Here is a 20,661-nt window from a genome sequence, read left to right as displayed (position 1 = left end):
GAAGTGAATATTTAATACTAGGAAATAAAGGAGGTAGATTTCCCTGTGTTTTCAATTTCATTAAGGTGCATGTGGTACCAGCACTGTAAGGCCTGAAGCAGAGGTTGCTTTTGGAGAAACTGTGCATGGCCAGTAGCTCTTGAAGATGTTCAGCAGATGCCATCAAGGCATTCAGCTCAGGGGAACTAGCATGTCCTTCCCTTGTATCCACTAACATCTCCCAGCAGGATATAAGGACATTAACCCATTGTCCTCATTACAACTGTTCAGGAAGTTCCTAATAACAGGAGTCACTGCCCAGAGAGGATGAGGACTGTAGTGCCTTGCAGTTCCTTGCAGATGTGTAGGGCAAGCTGAGAATGCTCACTGTCAGCCTCACACAAAAACTGTCTTCTGCTCAGAAAAAGCAGTATTTGCCTTGCATTTCACTCTTCATAGCTTGGATGGGTCCATGTCTAATCTGTCTGCTGCATGTATATCCACAGCCTAATGTCCAAGGAACTAAAAAGATGTTAAGCTGATACTGTTTTAGCAATTGTCATTATTAGCAGGTTTTTTTATTTGTGGGATGAGGGAGTTTTATGCAATAGAATCTTGGAATTCAGTGGCTTGTTCTATCCAGTTGTATCTGTAGCTTTCCAGGCCATGTCAGCCTCTAAAGAGATGTGGGAGAGGCTTTTATAAAAGAATCCCAGCCTGGTTTGGGTTGAAAGGGACCTTAAAGCTCACCCAGTTCCAATCCTGCCACAAGCAGGGACCCCTTCCACTGGAGCAGCTTGCTCCAAGCCCCTGTGTCCAACCTGGCCTTGAGCACTGCCAGGGATGGGGCAGCCACAGCTTCTCTGGGCACCCTGTGCCAGCGCCTCAGCACCCTCACAGGGAAGAGCTTCTGCCTCAGAGCTCATCTCAGTCTCCTCTATGCCAGGTTAAAGCCATTCCCTTTGTCCTGATCCTACAGGCCCTTGTCCCAAGCCCCTCTCCAGGTTTCTTGTTCCAGTTTTCATGTTGGCCTGCAGCAGCATGAACAACCAGACAGGTGCCCTCATAGGCTTGTTTTGATCTGAATTTCTCTAACATTTCTTTCTGCCTGCAGATGATTATGTGGCTTGGAAAACTCTTCCAGTCTTTATGGCAACTAGCTTTGTGTGCTGTATTGAAGTTGCCATCAATAGTTTTTTATCTGTAGCTAATGAATTGCTGTCAGGTCTATCTACTTTACACACCCTCTACACCAAGGAGGCAGAGATGTGTCTTGGTGAGGTCCACACATTTGAGCAGCAGCACTGTTACACATGTACCCTGTAGTCCCAAGTTTTAGCTCACCTCACCAAAGTATCTTCCTTACATCTTTAAGGGGATTTGCTTCTATGCTAATGGATGAAATGCATGCAATATGAGTAGAATAGACTTGTGTAAGGTGTTTGCCAAGAAGTTCTTAGAATTCTCTTTAGAATCTAAAGGAAATAACTTTCTCAAGCTTTTTTTAATTATGCATATGTGGCTTCTTCATAGGCTTTGAAAAGAAAGCTCTGTTCTCTGCTGTCTGTCAGACCTGGTGTCAGAAGGCTTTTTGTTAAAGAAAGTGCCTTTTTCTAGGTCAGTTGATATCATTAGATAAATAATACTTTCACTTTGGTTTGCCATACCACTGTTTGTATTGTATATAGCATATTACAGCTGAATAGTCATCATATAATAAAGCCTTGATGCATACAAAAAAGCAAATTAATTTTACCGGCTTGCACCATATTCTTAGTGAGAGGGGAACTGATATTAGCCATGCTAGAGTCATCCTTGGGAGATGTCAAATAACTGACAACCCTTACTCTAGTGTGGAGAGACTGGATATGTGTATAATTAAATCCATCACAAACACCACTCAAAGTGTAATTTATTGGGTGCAAAGGATGTCTTATTGTGTTACACACTTGTAAGGCTAAGAGCATAAAAATATAAACAGGGATGATAGGCCTGTCATTACAGACACAGAAGGAATTTGTGTATATTAAAGCAGGAATACTTGAAAAAACTTCTCTGCACATACAAGATGACACATTAATGCCATGTCGCTCTCAGTTGTTTGAGGCAGTTTTCTGGTCAGAAGGCACCATCATGCTCTGTGTCCAGGTATCTAGCTCTCACACTAACAAAACTACCTTTACAAAACAAGGTGACATGTATAAAATGATCTAAAGTTTTCATTCCCAGAGGTGCTCTGGAGGAGCAGGTCCTCTGCCAGCAGCCCTGCTGGGATTGGTGCACAGGGGTCTGATCACACAGAGCCACTGCCAGGCTGGGAATCTACTTTCTCAGCTGCTCTTCATCTTATATGTGACATTCATGGAGAAGTTTATCGTTTTTTTGGTGGAGGGAGATGCTTATTTTACTTGTCTGAGTAGCACCAAAATGCGAGGTGTTGTAGGCAAGCAATAGTATATTACCCTCAGGGTTACTCATCAGATGGGGAAAGATGCCACCTAGCTGGCCTCTGCTGCAGCTTTTCTCTTCACCGTGCACTCCGTTATGTTTCCCTTGGTAGAGTAAACCCTCAGAGATTACTTCAGCAAGCTCATGGTTATTTCTCCATCAGAGTCCCAAGAAGCCCCATTTCATAAGCAGGGAGACTTTATGAATATTAAAAGTGGAGAGTCAACACTGTTAAATTTGATTATCTGCAGTCACACACTAAACAGATAAGCTGAGATGCCTGAAGAGTTTTCCAATCCTGGTATTATGCGAGGCAGTGAATCATTGATTTAACGTCTTGTACAAAATTTCAGAGTATTTTGGGTACTCTTGGGCTGATAATGGAAATGCCAGTTTCCAGGAATCGAAATATCAGTGTTAGCAAAGGACATCTTACTATGGGGGACTAAGACTGTTCACTAAAAAGGGTTAACAAACAAGCTGACAACATATTTTGCTATTGCAAGCTGCTAATATTAGAAATGATCTTCCTGCAAACAGCATGTTTCCAGCAACATGCAGAATACCTGTTATAGTTACAGCTACACAAAAAGATCTGTGGAAAATTAGAAATGGTTCTAGGAAGGAACGTGAGCCCTCAGCAGGCTGCCCTAATGAGACTTCAGAAGCTTTCAGCTGATTTACATTACCAAAGAGAAACTGAAGAAGTGATTTGGTCAGTGCCTGCATGGGTCAGGATTTCAAATGCTCAGAGGGCTCTTAATCTAACAGAAGGTGTATTAAGATTCAATGCCTGCAAGTCAAAGCAAAGCAAAATCAAATTGCAATTAAGAACTGTTTAGAGAGCAAAGGTAATTAACCACTGCCCCAGTTTCTGAGGTCAGAATGGAATCACCATCTCTTGAAGTGCTTTAATTTGGATTATTTCTTGGTACTGTATTCTATCATTGGTATGAAATGGAATATCTATTAAAATAGGAGGACATATGACTAGAACAAGATGTGCATATGAAAGATGATAAAAACCTCAGTGCACAATTCTCTATATTCAGTAGTTTTGGAGTATTAGAGTGAATTATTTCAAACATCTTTTTTTTAAAAAAAAAGTATCTTTTGCTTTGCTCTTCACACTGAAAACTCCCAACAGGCACATGCGCTTCAGAGGACAGTTTGACCTACAAACTCATCCTCATTTGCCCAGAGGTGGTGGATGCACCATCCCTGGAGACATTCCAAGCCAGGCTGGATGTGGTTCTGAGCAACCTGATCTAGTTGAAGGTGTCCCTGCTCATTGCAGGGTGTTGGACTAGATGAGCTTCGGAGGTCCCTTCCAACCCAAACCATTCTGTGATTCTATGATTTGCATGGGGCATGTTTGCAAGAAGGAGACAGAGAGAGGGGTCTGTGGAAAACTGATGTAGCTTGTCTTTAGTGCAACAACTGAAGCAGAAGGTTTGACTTCACTGAAGGACTTTTTGTTGTGTTTTCTGGTAATACAAGTAACAAAAGGAATAAGATGTGGTTTATAGGTGCAACCTGCAGGAGAAACACAGCCTCTTTGGAAGCCCTCCAAAGACTTTTGGTTGGTTGTCCTAGCGTGAGAGCAGTTTGCTGCTACCTCCCCTCATACCTGCATTTGGAATTGTTCACAGCACATCTTGGGAGAAGGTGTCATGCCTTGCTTAGGTTTGGACTCATGGTCTGATTAGACAGAGCAGGAACAACATGTTGCTTGCATCAGGCTTTCTTAGCAGAACATATGAGCATGGGGCTCACCTCATGCATAGCAATTAGTCTTCATAAAAGCCCCTCCACTCTTTCCTTGGCCCAGAGAAAAGGCTGGTGGAAATACCTGGCAGCCATCCTGAGCTGGTGCAATTCTAGGCTTTGGGGTATTTTTCAGGTAGCACAGAGGCCATTCAAGATGCATTTGTCATAGATGATCAGAGGAGGTGATCTTCTCCCTAGTTCCAGGTCTGTGTGTCGTAGGGTTGAGAGCAGATTGCGTGCTGCTTCTTTTAAAGCAGAAGTGCTTGGCTGGGTGAGAAGCACGTGAACAATGTGATGCCACAGACCATGTTGCAAGAGCTGTTACTACAATCAGTGGAGTTTGTACCATTTTTATCTGTCTGAACAAAGAGACCAGAAGCACAATTGTCACTGTAAACTCAAAGAAGAGAATCATTGAGCACCTTCTTCTAGCTCCAGATTGATAACCTGGACACCTACTTGAGGGCAGTTATACTGGAAAGGAAGGGGCACCTCTTTCCTGCTTTTCACCTCTCTTTATGATACTTCTTCCTGACAAAAGTGCCAAGTATGCCAGAATTAAAGACTGACGAAGAAAGAAATTAATAATTGCCTGCAAAGGAGCTGACTGATCTGAGCTACACTGTACAAGTCACCTGTGCTCTGCATGTGCCCTCACAGTATTAGCACTAGAGCCACACATTAGTTTTAAGACTCCCTCTTGAATAGGGATGTGGTAATGTTTCTTAATTGGGGCTGATAAAAATGTGGCATTACTTGCAGGTTCCTCAGAGAAGCCAATTGTGAAATTGGGTTTGTATTAAACCTAATGATGGAAAATTAAGTGTAGTACGTCTGTCGGAAATGGTCCGCGATAAAAATCCTCTCCATTACAGGAGGTTAATAGGGAATAGGGGTGGAAAGATGCATTGGGAAAGCGAATCCAACGAGAGGAATTAATAAGCCTTGAAATTCCCTCTGTTCAGAGTGCTCACACTGTCATTAGTCGGAGCATTAGGGATGATTATACAAATGCTTCGGATGTTACTCTTCCTTAAATCCCAAATTTATTCACATTTTGTATGTGAGGGTTGCTGCGCTAGAGTCATAGCTCTGTAAATCTCCGAGTGTCCTGGGAATGTGACTGTGTTTATGAGAACCTGGGATTCAGAAATCCTTCAATTCAGAAGCCTAATCTTCAGAGCTGATGATCACTTTGTGTAATTTATTTCAGGAGAAGCGGGATGTGTTCAGCATCTCCAATAATTCAACCACCAGACTTATTTATCTCTCACTGGAGGTGACCTCCTCATGCAGCAGTGTCCACTACTGGCATTCTGTTCTCGTTCTCATAGTCCTGCTTCAAAACAGAGCATACAGTCTTGGTATCTTTCTCCTAATACCACGTTAAACCAGCTCAAGCATCATTTGTCATGTCCTGTCACTGCAGAGGCCATCCGATGCCCTCATCCCTCTACCCCCTGCCCACCTCTGCAACAAGGGACACAGCACGATCCTGACTGCTGCTGATCACGCTCCATGGAGATTTCCCAAGGATAGCAGTGTTTACAGCAGCATTCCAGACATATTTCTGCCTCACCAAAATCACCCTGAAATTGAAATTTGATTTATTTATTCTTTATCCCTTCAGAAACACGACTGTGGGATTGCTGACAAGGGATGGGGTGTAGGCTCTTTGTCAGAAACAAGCCTTGTGCGTGCAATGTTAAGGATTTTTAAGAACAATCTGAGAGAGATGCATTTTCTGTTTGCTCCTAGGTTGGTTTTGGGTAAGATTAGACAGAATAGCTGCAGTCTGTTAAGTCCTGTATGTTTGAAAGGACCCAAGCACCTCACATACCTGTAGTCATAGGAAAAAAACAATGGTTTATTTGGTCATATCTGGTAAATTAAACTGAATTTTTCATTTAGTCTGAGTTTCTGTTCTTAAAGATTGTGACAAGCAATTGTTTTGGTTATTTAAGTTCTTCCCTGTTACTTCAGCAAGAATATCTTTTATGTCTGTAGAGTTTTGCTGGGGATGTAAGAGATTACAGCTCCAGCTGCATAGCGATAGAGGGGGTTTTAATCCATTTCTTTAAAAAATAAACTTTCTTCTGTGCTTACGTGCCTGAAATGTCAATTTCTGCATGCAAGATAACTGTATTTTTATGCTGGCTTATTATTTCTGATAATATTATAGCTTCATAATTGAGATAATTTTAGGCCTGAAACAGCAGAGCAGTTTAATTTGCCTCTAACACCCTCTGTGACTTATTTGAAATGCTAATGATTTGTTTGCTATTAACGTGGCCCCTTTGAGTTACCTCATGCTGTAAACCCCAAATCCCACTTGAGTATCTTGCTCATCTGTATGTATCTCTCAGTTATGTTCTTTGCAGGTTTGTGAAGACAGGTATGTAATTTGATTGGAGTTGTTGTGCACAGCTTACCCTTACAAAATGTGCTATTTCAGTCTCTGTGCAGTGTCCTTTATCAGCCTGACTGGCTATTTACTCTGTTCTATCTCATTGGGTTTACTCAAGTGTGGTGTAGTCTCTCCAGGAAGCTGTAGACAGGTGTGTGTTTCCTGCTTACTTCTTTACTTTCTTTTGCCTGCACCAGCCTACGGGGTGGTGGAGAAACAAATAAACTAACAGAGCAAGAACGAGAATGGAAATACCAGATAGGTGAAAGCTTGTTTTGCCTCCCTGTCTTTAAAACAGACAGTAGCCATGGAGAGATGACCCAGCCAACCCTGACTATCCAGACCCACCCGTTCCGGAGCTGCGAGCCGGTGGAAATGTCCTACCCCCGGGGGCAGTTCCAGCCAGCCATCCGAGTGGCCGACCTGCTGCAGCACATCACCCAGATGAAGCGAGGACAGGGCTATGGATTTAAAGAGGAGTATGAGGTGAGAGGAACCTTTGCTCACATGAATGAGTAGAAGGATAGATGCTTGGGAGGGGAGGATACCTGTTTTTCAGAGCTTCTGTTCCTTAATTTCCTTACCCTCTTAATCCTTTCCTTTCTTCATCATATTTCCCTTTCTGAGGGTAGGGTTTTGCAGTGCTAGCACTCTTTGATGGCCCTCTAGTCCAAAGAAAAGGTGTTTACTAGCAGTGAGATTACACTGTGCTCATCTGTTAGCACATGCCCTCTCTCTCATAAAGAGCAGACAGTAAATGTCTAACGGTGCTGAATTCAATGCAGGAAGTGGAGTCCCATAGCTTCTTACTTGTTAATGTGCTTTTGTTGCCAATAGTGCAAGTTAGGTGTTAAGAAAAGGAAGAACTTTTGCTTGAGCTTTTGTACACTGTAACAGTTGGTCAAACTAAATCACAGTGTAATGACCTGGCTGCAGAAAGGTGCAGAAACCATGAGAAGCTTAAATTCCAGTATGCTGAAGCGTCTGGCTCCTGATGTGTTTGACTGGTGTCCTTTTCCCTGTGTGGAGAGAAGCAAAGGGTAAAGTGTAAAAATGAAAGCAGCCATGCTCTCCTCTCATCTTCCCACCAGGCTGGAATGACCGGGAGTATAATCCAAATGACCAGAAGAAACTTGACATTGAGAAGGAAATGCAAAAAGAGTATATATTTAGAGCAGAGAGAACAGAAGAAGAGGGAAACAACATCAAACATATGTGAAACTTTGCCCTGGCAAGCGATAATTGTAATGAATAGAGTAAGCTTGTGGGAAGACAATAAGCAATTAATATGCATAGTGGCATTAGAACCACTTAAAAATAACATAACATCTGTGAAAAATAAGTTACTTAATGAAAACAGCTCACTTTTCCACCCTGCAAGCCAGAGTCCATGGGGTTTGCATCACTGATGCTGGGGTTTGTAATTGAGAGGCAATCTTCTCCTGATTGTCACCAGGGAGTATTTTTTTAATCAGATGCCATCAAAGACTGTCATAACAAATGTTTCTGGTAACTGTATGTTAACCAGGTTTAGTCACTCATGCCCTGCAATCAAGCACGCTAATCAAACTATCAATATAAAGAGCTCTGTTTAATACTAAGAAAGGGTAATAATTCTCCTAGGAGACTTACTTAGCTCCCCCTTGGCCTCTATTTCCATGATAGTACCCAAAACTACATTCAGCTCAATTACAGATGCCCTAAGATCTAGTTCTTGATGCTCAAGAAGAAAACAGGTGCTGGCATATATGTAATTTTCTGGTACTGGCATTGGTAATTATCAAAATAGCACATTAGCATGAAAAAATGTCAATGCAACTTTCAGCTCCACAAGTTCTGCCTTTCCCAGAAAGTGCTATCTCCATACGTATGTAATGACTGTGACATTATAGAGATTTGCATAATTCCTTTCTTTACAAGAAATAGCCTGGAGAATGCCACAAGCTCTCAAATCACACGTGCTCCTCTACCCTTCAATTAGAGGTAACTGCCCGTAGCAGCAGCAGCAGTCGTTTTCAGTGGTGTAATTTGGTTTTCAAAGCACAGGATGCAGGGAACATTTCAGCTCCAAAGAGCTTCCAGCCACCACCAGCAATCCTACAAATGTAAGGATTATCATAGAATCCCAGACTGGTTTGTGCTGGAAGGGATCTTAAAGCTCATCCAGTTCCAACCCCTGCCATGGGCAGGGACACCTTCCACTAGAGCAGCTTGCTCCAAGCCCCTGTGTCCAACCTGGCCTTGAACACTGCCAGGGATGGGGCAGCCACAGCTTCTCTGGGCACCCTGTGCCAGTGCCTCAGCACCCTCACAGGGAAGACCTTCTGCCTTCTACCCAAACTAAATCTCCCCTGTTTAAACCCATCATCCCTTGTCCTATCATTACAGTCCCTCCCCAGCACCCTTGTAGTCCTCTTAAGACACTGGAAGCTGCTATGAGGTCTCCATGCAGTTTCTCTTGTCCAGGCTGAACAGCCCCAACTTTCTCAGCCTGTCCTCATACAGTAGGTGCTGCAGCCCCTGATCATCCTCCTGGCCTCCTCTGGACTTGCTCTGACAGTTTCATGTCCTTATGCTGGGGAGACCAGAACTATAGCACAGAACTCCAAGTGGGGTCTCATGAGAGCAGAGTAGAAAGATGTCAAGGAGTTACAGCTCCCAGAGGGCAGGAGTTGTTTGAAATGATGTCTCAGGCTGGAATCTGGAGGAACACAAAGCTTCTTTGGCTTTATGGAATGACTGAGAAAATCTTAGAAAAGAATCTGGTGTCTCTTTTAAAATGCCTTTTGATACACTAGTATTAGTGTCATCTTCAAATATGTTTTTTCTTCTAAAGAGCTGATTTTCTACTTACTTTGCAAATTGATAGCATAAATTACAGCCTGTTTAGTGACATGTTAGCAAATAATTTTACTCTCGTGAAAAATCACTTTGAATGGAGTGTATCAGTCACTTTGTGACAATCTCTTATCTCTCTATGTTTTTATCTCCACTAAATAATTGGAAATTGCATTTGATACTTGTTTAGCACACCTTCACCTATAGACCATTGGTGCATGGGTAGCATGTTCTACCAAGGGCATCTAGAAAAGCATTTCTTGCTGCTTGCACCTTGCATGGAACTGTGTTCTGAGATGAAAAGCAGGCTGGGGTTGTGGAAGCGGTGTCACTGCTAGTGTGAAATGGATGATAACTCTGTGTATGTATGTGAGGGTGGAAATCTGTCAGCACTTGCCATGTATGTGTTAGTTTGGGTCTGCCTGCTGACCTGGGGATGAAGTGGGATTTGGCCCCTTTTGGCTGCTGCTGTTTAGTAATAGAATGTGTAGACCACAAGAGAATAATGTATCACCAGCTCGGGATGTAGATAGCACTATTTGGGGTCAGGTGTAGTCACAAACATTTAAACAGGACACATTTAAATGTCCCATATTCCTTCTTCAGAGCTTATCAGCCCTGATTTGTTGTGAGCTGCGGGACTAGTCCCCTAGACTCACTGCAAGCACCAATTACTGGCTATGGAGATAATAATCTTAAGTGTCCAAACTAATTTTCCAGTATGGTTTAGGATGTCACTGAAGTACCTTCTCCTGCTGCATTACTGAGGCCATTTAGTTATTTTGGATTTTGTGGCTTCTTCCTTGTGCATCTTCATTTTGAGAGTCTTGTTGACTTGTCTAAGTTGCCTCTTGATTTTAACCCTTTCATTTCAAGCTACACAGCTTTTGTCTGGTAAAAAGAATAGGTCCTGTGGTTTAAGCTATGACATGATGTTACCGGATGTTTGCCAGCAGGATGTTACTGTAGGTGCTGTTGTTGGAACATGCTGATTTAAGGCTTTGCTATGAACCGGAATAGGGACCTGAACTGGTGAAATACTGCTTTTCAGTTTATGTTTTCTTTTAGCCAAAACAGTTTTTAACCCTGGGTCACAGCAGACTTGCGGGATCAGTTTTACCACCACTGTTGAGAAGATAGTGATGCAGAGAGAGGACCAGGACTCTGTAGCACACTTTGAGATGAGCAGCACAGCTTTTAATTGATGTTGCCTTTGGCAGCAATATTGCAGCATTGGACTAGAGCAGTGCAGATGAATGATTCAAGTTTTCCTATTTAAATTAAAAACAGCAAACTAACTAAATGCATCCATTGGAAATTTAAATTGGCTCGCAGGAAGCCTCAATTTAATGTGAACACTTTAGTTATATTTGGGCCATGGTGCTTAGAAAGCTTGATTGAGATGAAGCTGACTTTTAGAGTTCTATTCTTGTCATTTCAGATCAAAATCGGATCAATTTAGCTTAAAAAGCATCATTGTAACATACATTTTACAACTGGAAAGATATTTCATTATACATTTTATAAAACTTGTCTAGAAAATGAAGAAAAGCCTAAAAATCAAGTCCAGGTTTGTGAACAATTATGCTGTTAAAAACTCATAGAGTGTTTCCTGTGAAAAACATATAAAATACCAACATCTGAGTGATTTACCTTATTTACCATTACTGATAATGCAGAGAAACACAAACATTAACTCTTTTTGCTATTATACTATGTTAACAAAACTTGAAGGAACAAAACATTAGATGTGCTCCTCTTTTTCTGGATGCAGTCAAATTATAAGTAGTACTATTGCATTTGTAAATGCAGTTTCCATTGTTGGTGCAGCATTTTCAGTGGTCCCACAGAAAGTTCTTTGTGCTGTACCACCCATGTACACACTGTTCACTCCAGTTTGTTCATTTGGTGCATACAAAGTTAGGGGAAAAAGGTATACCTCTGCAAGGGTAGCTTGTGTTCCTCATCAGTCAGAGCTGTGCTGTGAGTAGTTCTGTGCAAAGCAGAGATTTCTTTGGTATTGAATGAGATGAAAAATCCTGGACTCTTAAATCCCCAGAGGCTATCAGGCTAATATAAAAACATCTGTTTCAATGGAGAATTTCATGTTCAAATCACATAGGGTTTCTTGAAAAGGTATTTATTGGAACTGATGTATTTTCTTTGGCCAAGATAACTTCTCCCAGTGGTAGTCAGGAGAAAGGATTTTCCCTTTTTTGTCTTTTTCTTTTCAGATGGCTGTGATTAGATGTCTAATGACTGTTGTCATTCTCTGGTCAATCTGCTCTAATAGTGGATATTAGTGGGAAAATAAGGCATCTTTTTGCTCAGTCTTTGAAGATGAAAATGCACCTTCGTTAGCTCTTTTCTTTTGCTTTGGGAGTTTTTGTTGTATCTGGGTTTGTTGCTTGGGTTGGAATTTTTTGCTTGGGGGATGAGTTGCTGTTTGGAAACAGCTGCCTGTAAAGGAAATAGTTGTTTGATCAAAGCCCTAGCAATTACAGAGTTATTACTCTTTATCCTGGGCTTTTGAATAGGAGCTCACTCTCTGTCTTCTGCCAGCAGTGCTGGTGGCAGTGTTGTAGTGCCTGACATTTTCTGTCCTGAAACCCTTCAGGGGGACATTCACAGTGATCTGCTCTGCCAGGGCTTTGCTTGTATTAAACTTAATTGTAATGTCAGTGTTGTAGATCCTAATAATTATGTCATTCTGCTATTGCATTCAGGCACTGTAATAGACCTGAGTGGCTTGTGAAGATGAGTATAAATTCATTTACTAGCACAGCTGTGTCACACTAACCACCGCTAGCTAAGGAAGATACGATTCTACAATATAAAAAACCCACAATTTCCTAGGGACCATCAGTACTACAATTTATAATGTTGCTTTTGGTTTTTAGTAATGCGGGATCATGTTAGGGAATGGATCTTGGTGGACATACATCTATAGGGGCAATTCAGTGGGAGGTGTGCTCCTCACCTGTGTTTTTTGGCACAGGTCAAGGCTAGGTTTTCTGTAGCCACCAGCAGTGGTTTGCGAATCATAGAATAATTTGGGTTGGAAGAGACCTTAAAAACTTATCTACTCCAACCCCCTGCAATGGGCAGGGACATCTTTAACTAGATTGTGGCTTTCCATTCAGTCATGGTGAGCAATGCCCAGGGAGTTGCTGCTGTTGCTGTTCCAGAAGTAATCATTGTTGTGCCTGCTGCTTGTATCTGTACTGACATTCCTGACCATCCTGAGAAAGGGAGAAAGCTCATCTTGCTTACAGGCATCCAGGCCATCTTCCAGGGAACACCAAACCATCCTCCAGCCAGATACCATGAAACTGGTATTTTAGAATCACAGAATCCCAGACTGGTCTGCGTTTGAAGGGACCTTAGAGCTCATCCAGTTCCAACCCCTGCCACGGGCAGGGACACCTTCCATGAGAGCAGCTTGCTCCAAGCCCCTGTGTCCAACCTGGCCTTGAGCACTGCCAGGGATGGGGCAGCCACAGCTTCTCTGGGCACCCTGTGCTTTTCCTGTCTCTGCCTTGATAAATCTTCCTGGATGTGCCCCAAGGGCAAAGTGGCTCATTTGAGTGTGTTCAGAACAGTTGAAGGGCCAGGCGGTAGGGCAGCACCATGTGCTGCCAGTTTCCTTACCCCATCGTTTCTTGAAGAAAATAGCAGATTTTAGGAAAATGCCTGGTTATTTTCATATTTCATGAGCATATTTTATCTCCTTTTGCCTCTCTTCCTTACACATGATCTAAACCCTGAGCTGCTTTATTTCTCCCCAGAGAAAATCAGCTAGTGGTTTGCATTGCATCACTCCATTATTAATACAGAAGTAGGTGAAACCAGTGTTATTTGTTTTCAACTTAAATATGAAAGACTGAGTGCTATATTTGTATGGATGTGAAATCCTCACAAACCCTGTTCTGCAGGAAGAATGAAGTTAACCTGTGGCTATGAAGCCAGAAACAAATTCCCCTGGTCCTTTTACATCAGCAGTAGCAAGATGCAAATGATTCTTCACTGGCAGAAGCCAAGAGCTGCAAATGGTCTGCACCAAGCTCTGCTTCTTCCTTTAGTGGATGTGCCCTTTCCTCGGGAACACTTGTGTGCTTGGTTGATGACTGAATTATGCAGTGCCTTTATTTTTGCCCTTCTCAGTCATCTTAAGGCATTGGCCAGCTATTTATAAACTCTCTGTACTGTTTGTTTTACAGGCACTACCCGAGGGGCAGACAGCATCCTGGGATACAGCCAAGGAAGATGAAAACCGCAATAAGAACAGATACGGAAACATAATCTCCTGTAGGTGTAAATTCACATTAACCTGGCTTTTCTGTGAGATGTTGTATGCATCCTGGGGAAAAGGGTGCATTGGAGAACCTCACTAAAAGCAGGTTTGCAGTGCTGGTTGCTAATTATGTTTGTTCCAAGCCATGTTTCTGTGATTTTAGTTTATTTTAGGGGCTTTTCTCATTGCAGGGCAGTGAATAACTCTATAAAACCATTTAGGTCAGCTTTGTTCTCCAAGTCAGGACTAGATTCACCTCTGTCATTTTGATCAGATACTTCTCCAGGCAGCTTACCCCAGTGTTTCATTATTCCTTACAATGACTGGGGAGAGGAAGTGGGAGAGGTAATTCTTTGTAAGGGCTGCTGAGCAGCATCAAGTTGGAGAAGCCAGACCTGAGACCATCAGAACAAGACATAAGAATATGAATGAATGTGCCACAGATTTTCATGGCTGGATAAATCTGTAGAACACTAGAAGAGCAAAATGAAGTCATGCTGAGTGGTACATTTAGTACTCTATTTTTTCTGAGGTTAAATATGTATTTGCTGTAGAACAAGCAGATTTACTAAAGAATAAAAAACCCTTGGCCACAAGAAGGATCGTCTCACACATAATTGTTCCTCTCTTAAGACTTGAAAGAAGTGGTTTCATGTAACAGTTTTGGGAGAATGGCATTGGGCAGCTCAGTTCAGGGACTCTGTGGTAAAGATGAAGAGATCTAGAAATGAGTATCAGAAACTTATGAGCCCTGCTCTAACCCCACTTCTGCTGTTGGTTTTCTGTGTTGGTTAGGAGCAGGTCACTAGTTCCGTCAGTCCTTTTCTTCTCAATATGCAAAATAGAAGTGGTAATACTGGAGTATTACAATTAGTGTGGAAATATGTCACCAAATCTCACTGCAAGTTTCCTTTGTTCCTTATGGCAAAGTGAGATGCCTCCAGACAGAGGTTCAGTTTACCTGTCAATACAATTAGCTTAGATTAAATTAGTTTAAGACAGATGCATCATCCAGCTGTAACAAGCACACAGTGGACTGAAGATGAAAGTGCCATAGTAAAAGGAAGGGAACATGAAAGACTGTTTCTTTGTATGGTCCTGATGAAGCAGTTGATATAATATAAAAGTAGAGGTGGGAAGAGACAGGTCTATGCAATAGCCACCATCTCATCTATATTGAAGGTCGCAAAGAAAATGTTCAACCCCAAGTGAAATGTGAGAAGAAATTAAGCAAAATCAAGGAAGATAAATGGGGTATTATTTAAAGGGAAGAAGAAGATGATCACAAAGATGAATTACGTTCTAACAAAGAGTGATGGTAGCCTTTTGGCTATAAATATAAATACAGTAGAAATACAGATAGGAGGTGATACGCTTGAGTACGGGAATGGAAAATGTAATAAAAGCTAAGGAAGAAGTATAAAACATAGCCATATAAAACATCAGAAAAGAAGCTCAAGTTTGAGGCCTGTTGGGAAAGGTTTTGTTAACATCAGGAAGAACTTCTTTACTGTAAGAGTGACAGAGCACTGGAACAGGTTGCCCAGAGGGGTTGTGGAGTCTCCTACGTTGGAGATATTCAAGGCCAGCCTGACAAGTTCCTGTGTGATGTACTCAAGGTTACCCTGCTCTTGCAGGGGGGTTGGACTAGATGATCTTTTGAGGTCCCTTCCAACCCTTGGGATTCTGTGATTCTGTAAGGTAGAAAGGAATAGATCAAGAAATGAACATAGTGAGAAGAAGGATGCATAAGAGTTGAAGGTAAATTACAAAGTTGAGTGGGTTTTCTTCATTTCAAATGTTTATCAGGACAAAGAGTTTGAGGAAGAGAAATCTGCTCTTCTGAAAGACAGCAAGAAGAATTCAACAATGTGCAATAAAGAGTGATAAAATGGAGTGAAATCCTCACTTCACTTTGCAGAGGCTGGGGAGAAGGAAGGTAGGATGCCTAAGGAAGGAGCATATTGTTAATCAGATGTTCTGTAGAACCAGTGGGAAATGCTCAGTGGTGTCACTGGTTAAGCCTGGAGCCAGAGTGCACTGATGGCAATGCTGGGCAACTGCCATGAGTAAAGGCAAGGATGGGATCCAGGATAGACAGCTGATAGCAGGTGAGTAGATCCCTGTAGGGAGATGATAAAAATGAACTGTGCTCAGATGCTGCAAACTGTGCAAAAGCCTTCACAGGGAGGTGGAACACAGTGACACCCCTAGCTGCTTTGCTGTACTAGAATTGTAATTGCTGGTAAAACCCAGAGTATGCAGTGATTGCTTCTACCAGCTTACTTGGTATAAGGCTGTAGATGGCAAGTAATGTGATTTATTTAACCACAGTTACCTTTCCCCCACTCCTGGAACAAGATACCCCATGCCTTTTGGGCAGTGAATTGAAAAGTCAGATTTGATCTAACTTTTATAACTGCTTCAGAGACTTCTGTTAAAATGTGGGTTTGTAAGCTCTCGCTGTAAGTAGTGTTGCTCAGTGAATCACAGCAAATGAGATCTTGTCTTTATGGCCTTCTGGGTAATAGTACACTTCCAGCACTGTTTCACTCGGCTCACTGCTTTCCCAGGGCTGTATTAACATCGTGCCTCCCAGTGAAAACCTATATCTCCCTGCCAGCCCCACCATCTGCTGTTCTTACATTTGCAAACAAAAACTGCAGATGAGGCTAATCTCTTCATGGAGAGGAGATGCAAGAGAGTTCTTAGCTCTAAGTTCTCTCTCTCTCCAATGACCTGACAGGAGGATGGAGCCAGGAGGCAGCTGTTCTCTGCTCCCAAGGAACAAGTGATAGGACAAGAAGAGACAGCCTCAAGCTGCACCAGGGCAGGTTTAGATGGAGCTGAGGAACAATTCCTTCCCCAAAGGGTGCTCAGGCATTGGAACAGGCTGCCCAGGGCAGGGCTGCAGTCACCATCCCTGCAAGTGTTGACACACCATGGAGAAGAGGCCTCAGTGACATGGGTTAGGGGTGGCCTTGGCAGTGCTGGGGAATGGTTGGCCTTGATCTCAAAGGTCTTTTCCAACCTCATTGATTCTATGATTCTCCCGTGCTTTAAACCCGTTTTCAAGGTTCCCTTCAATCTGCAATGCTTTATTTTTTGGAAAAAAAAGGAAACCTGAGGAGTGATTTGGGGTCTGTGTGACCACAGAAATCTCCTGTTGATGGTGGAAGGATGGACTGTGATTGCACAGGTTTGCCATGCTGGAGGAAGCTGCCCTACTCGAACTTTTTATTGTATCAGCAGCATCCATGAGCTTTGCTTTGGGTACAAAAGCTGTAAATACAAAGTTAATTGTGGAGTTGTAAGATTTTTCTGCAAGGGGCAAGGGTAGGTGGTAGATCTATTTGCATGCTAAAGCAAAATGATTTAACTCGCTTCAGGGCCTAGATATTGAGGCCTTCAAAGCACATTGGCAAGCAATGGTTAAGGGAGGGATGTTGAGCTGAACATGTAGAAGAGAAAAAAATCCAGAAGCTATGTGGGACCTTTGGTTCTATTCTTCTATTTCTCCCCATCTTGTCCAAATTTAGAGCTGTTATAATGGGTAATGAGAGTGAAAACTCTTAAGGTGAGACCTGAGGACATAAAGACATAGGGTTGTGCTTTGGAGCAAGGCATGTTCCTTCTTAGGCACTGTCTGTTGAAAACTTGAGTTGATGACAAAAGACAGGAGAGAAGTTCGCTTCATTTCCTTCATGCTCTGGCTACCAGATGCTTTGGGCTGGAACACTGTGAATTCATCAAGAAATTTTATGGTAGAAGAGACAAAGAACAGATTGAGATTAACAGAGATTTCAGCTGAAACGTAGGTGGAGTGCACTTCTTGGCCTTGGAAAGGGATAATGCACAGTCAGTATCAGATATAGAATAAAGGTCTTATGTTTCAAGCATTTTTATTCCATGGTTTCTTCTGTAGTGCCTAAACTCTTGCTTGTCTGTGCAGTGTCCATAGATCTCAGTCCTGAGAGGATGGGATAAATCACACCTTGCTGTTACCCAGTTCTCAGGCACAGTTCAGGATCAGAGGGGATGGAGAGAGGAGGAGGATGGTTTGTCCTTAAGAGGGCAGATCATCCTTCCATACCAGAACTGGGCTGAATCACTTCAAAAGACGTCTGTATATTTCTCTATTGGCTTTGTGAGGAGCTGTGAGAGCCAGTTTAGAGGAGCTGTGTAATGTTTAGGTGGCAAAAGTTGTGCGAGATTGATCCAGTGCTGGTTTCAGAATGAGATGTGAAAAAATTGCAGTGATCTTTCAAATGATCACTAATGGGAATTTTGACAGAAGTTTGAAGCCATAGCATTTTTGTGCTAAAATAGGAGCACAATGCTTCTGGGTGAAATTCTTGTAATTTTTGAAATCCCTTTTAAGACCAATTTTCAGTCCAAGTACTCTGTACAGATTTAGAGTTCTGCTGAGTTACACAGGGACTAGAGTAAACAGAGAGAAATCACAGCATTTATACACTTAATTTCCATTCTTTGCAGTCCTCAGTGTTACAGACATGCAATTTTTTTCCTGTTTCTCCCTCCATTTCTCAACTTATAATCCATTTGGAACACAGTGACATAGTGTCTGACAAGTTTAGAGAAGAGTTGAGCAATACTTTGATCCAAAGTATCCAAATAAGTTGTCTCCTTGGCTAGTATAGTCCAGTGAATAGGCTGCAGAATCAGAAATAGATTTTAACCACTGAGAGAAGATATGAAGATATTTGCTGTTCTTCAAAAAGCCATTTAAAGTCTTTAGATGAAAAAAAAAAACTTAAGTAGAATATTGTTATTGCTAATAGTATAAGTTGCGTGGGGTTTTTGCCCCTCTCCATTAAAATAAGAAGACACATTCCAAAGTTTGGGAAGAAAAAAGGGATTTACAAGGTAAGTTATTTTATGAACTTTTATCCACTGTGCTCCTAAACTTATGAAAAAGATTAAGGACACCATTAAGACATCATTAATATTTTGTGTACTTACTGCATACACTGATCCTTTTTCTTTGCTGCTGCACTGTTCACACTTATAAAGAGAATAAATCTCCTCCAGGAATTAATCTCATTTTTGTAAAATATGCAATCAAATATTTTGAATACTGTCCTCCAAAAAAAAGGATTTTTTATTTGCTCCCAAAATATAATAGGATCTAAATCTGGATGTCTTCTCTTTATAAAGTGTCCTTCATTTCCAATCATCATTCTTCATCCTCTGCTGGTTTTCACAGATAGAATAACCATATTGGCTTAAAGAAAAAAAAACAAAAACAAAACCAGCCAACAACATTTCCTACAGCTATAGAGCATCTTTATCCATAATTGTCTTAAACGCATAGACCTTTTCTGAAGTCTGTTCCTTGGGTCTTTCACATTTAGCTGCCTCAGAAGGTATTAAAGAACAGAATCCCAGCCTGGTTTGGGCTGGAAGGGACCTTAAAGCTCATCCAGCTCGAACCTCTGCCACAGGCAGGGACACCTTCCACTGGAGCAGCTTGCTCCAAGCCCCTGTGTCCAACCTGGCCTTGAACACTGCCAGGGATGGGGCAGCCACAGCTTCTCTGGGCACCCTGTGCCAGCGCCTCAGCACCCTCACAGGGAAGAGCTTCTGCCTATGAGCTCTGGCAGGTTAAAGCCATTCCCCTTTGCCTGTCCCTCCAGGCCCTTGTCCCAAGCCTCTCTCCAGGTTTCCTGCAGCCCCTTTAGGCACTGGAGCTGCTCTAAGGTCTCCCCTTAAGGAGCTTTCTCTTCTCCAGGCTGAACTAGCCCAGCTATCTCAATTCATCCTGTCTGAGTTTGAGTGGCTCAAATAACTGATACTTAATTTCTGGGTTTGGTTCCATTAGAAGAAGAGAGGCAAGTTTTTTCTTGAGGGCTATTCAGAGCCCTTTAGCTACATGCACTGCATAGACGTTGTCTTTGTCCCTCTTAAAACATCATTTTTGCTTTTTAGCTGTATCGTTGCAGTAAGTGAAGACTTCCATAACGTTGTTGTATCATGGGATCACAAGCTGACTTAGTAAAGTTCCCCTCCAAAACATCAGCTCTTGGGGCCTTCCCTTTCCTTTTATTCCATGTGATCCTTACCTAGCTGGGTTTGCTGCCTGGAATTACAAGTGTGAAATTGTCGACGGGAGGGTTTGTGTATTTCATCCGGATGTCCAGTTTAATCAGCTCTTTGTCTGTCTTTGGGAATTGGTCCAAGTATAAATTCTTTTGTTGTCTGTCTCACCACATGATTTACTGCAACTCCCTGTGCCGTTGCCTTGAGTGCAGGTAATTGAGAACAACGTCAGCGCTGTGAGAAACACACATACCTCCTTCTACTGTGCCTGCAAAGGTTGTATTTATTAATACAAATATAATAGAGCTTTTGATGGATTCACCTGCATAACCTTTTTAGAATGCAAATACAGGATTTGATAAATGCTGCAAATGTAGTTGCATTTTTGGGGGCTGAAAATCTCACCCAAAGAATGAGCATAGTATGAAAATAATTCCTTTTCATAGCCAAATGAATATTTAATAAATATCCAAATCTTGGTTTTCAAGACTGCAGGCGCATCTCTCTTCACAATTATTATCTGATCCTACATTTAATTAAGTCATGACTAAACCCCTTTTTGACTGAGTTGCTGCAGAATCACACCTCGGGTTTTTATGTTTCATTGCTGTGATTCTTCTTAATGGCATATAAATCATGCTTAGGCCTATATTTTGCAAATTGCTTCTAAACATTAATGCTTTATTGACTGAGGGCTACAGTCATATAGCTGGTAGAGAGGAATTAAATTTAATGGACTCAATATTATACTTCTTTTTATAAATCCCTTAGAACGGAGCCCAGCATAGCCCATGATGACCTCTGTCACCCAGTACCTTTGCCAAGCAACTGAGCCTGGATAGAGTTCTGCCGTGTAACCACATAC

General features: G+C 42.0%; 1 protein-coding gene across 2 annotated transcripts in view; it reads left to right on the top strand.

The window, feature by feature from the left end:
* PTPRT (protein tyrosine phosphatase receptor type T) overlaps nucleotides 1–20,661 on the top strand; it is a 321,762-nt gene that overhangs the window by 277,357 nt on the left and 23,744 nt on the right. For both annotated transcript variants that reach the window (XM_034066730.1, XM_034066729.1), the window contains 2 exons: nucleotides 6,903–7,090; nucleotides 13,663–13,750. In XM_034066730.1, coding sequence (XP_033922621.1) covers nucleotides 6,903–7,090; nucleotides 13,663–13,750 — 276 coding nt within the window. The remainder of the gene's footprint in view (nucleotides 1–6,902; nucleotides 7,091–13,662; nucleotides 13,751–20,661) is intronic.

Source organism: Melopsittacus undulatus, chromosome 10 (genome assembly GCF_012275295.1).
Source record: "Melopsittacus undulatus isolate bMelUnd1 chromosome 10, bMelUnd1.mat.Z, whole genome shotgun sequence".
Classification (NCBI taxonomy): domain Eukaryota; kingdom Metazoa; phylum Chordata; class Aves; order Psittaciformes; family Psittaculidae; genus Melopsittacus; species Melopsittacus undulatus.
The sequence above is the reverse complement of the archived record's forward strand: the minus strand, read 5'-3'. Positions and strand labels throughout refer to the sequence as shown.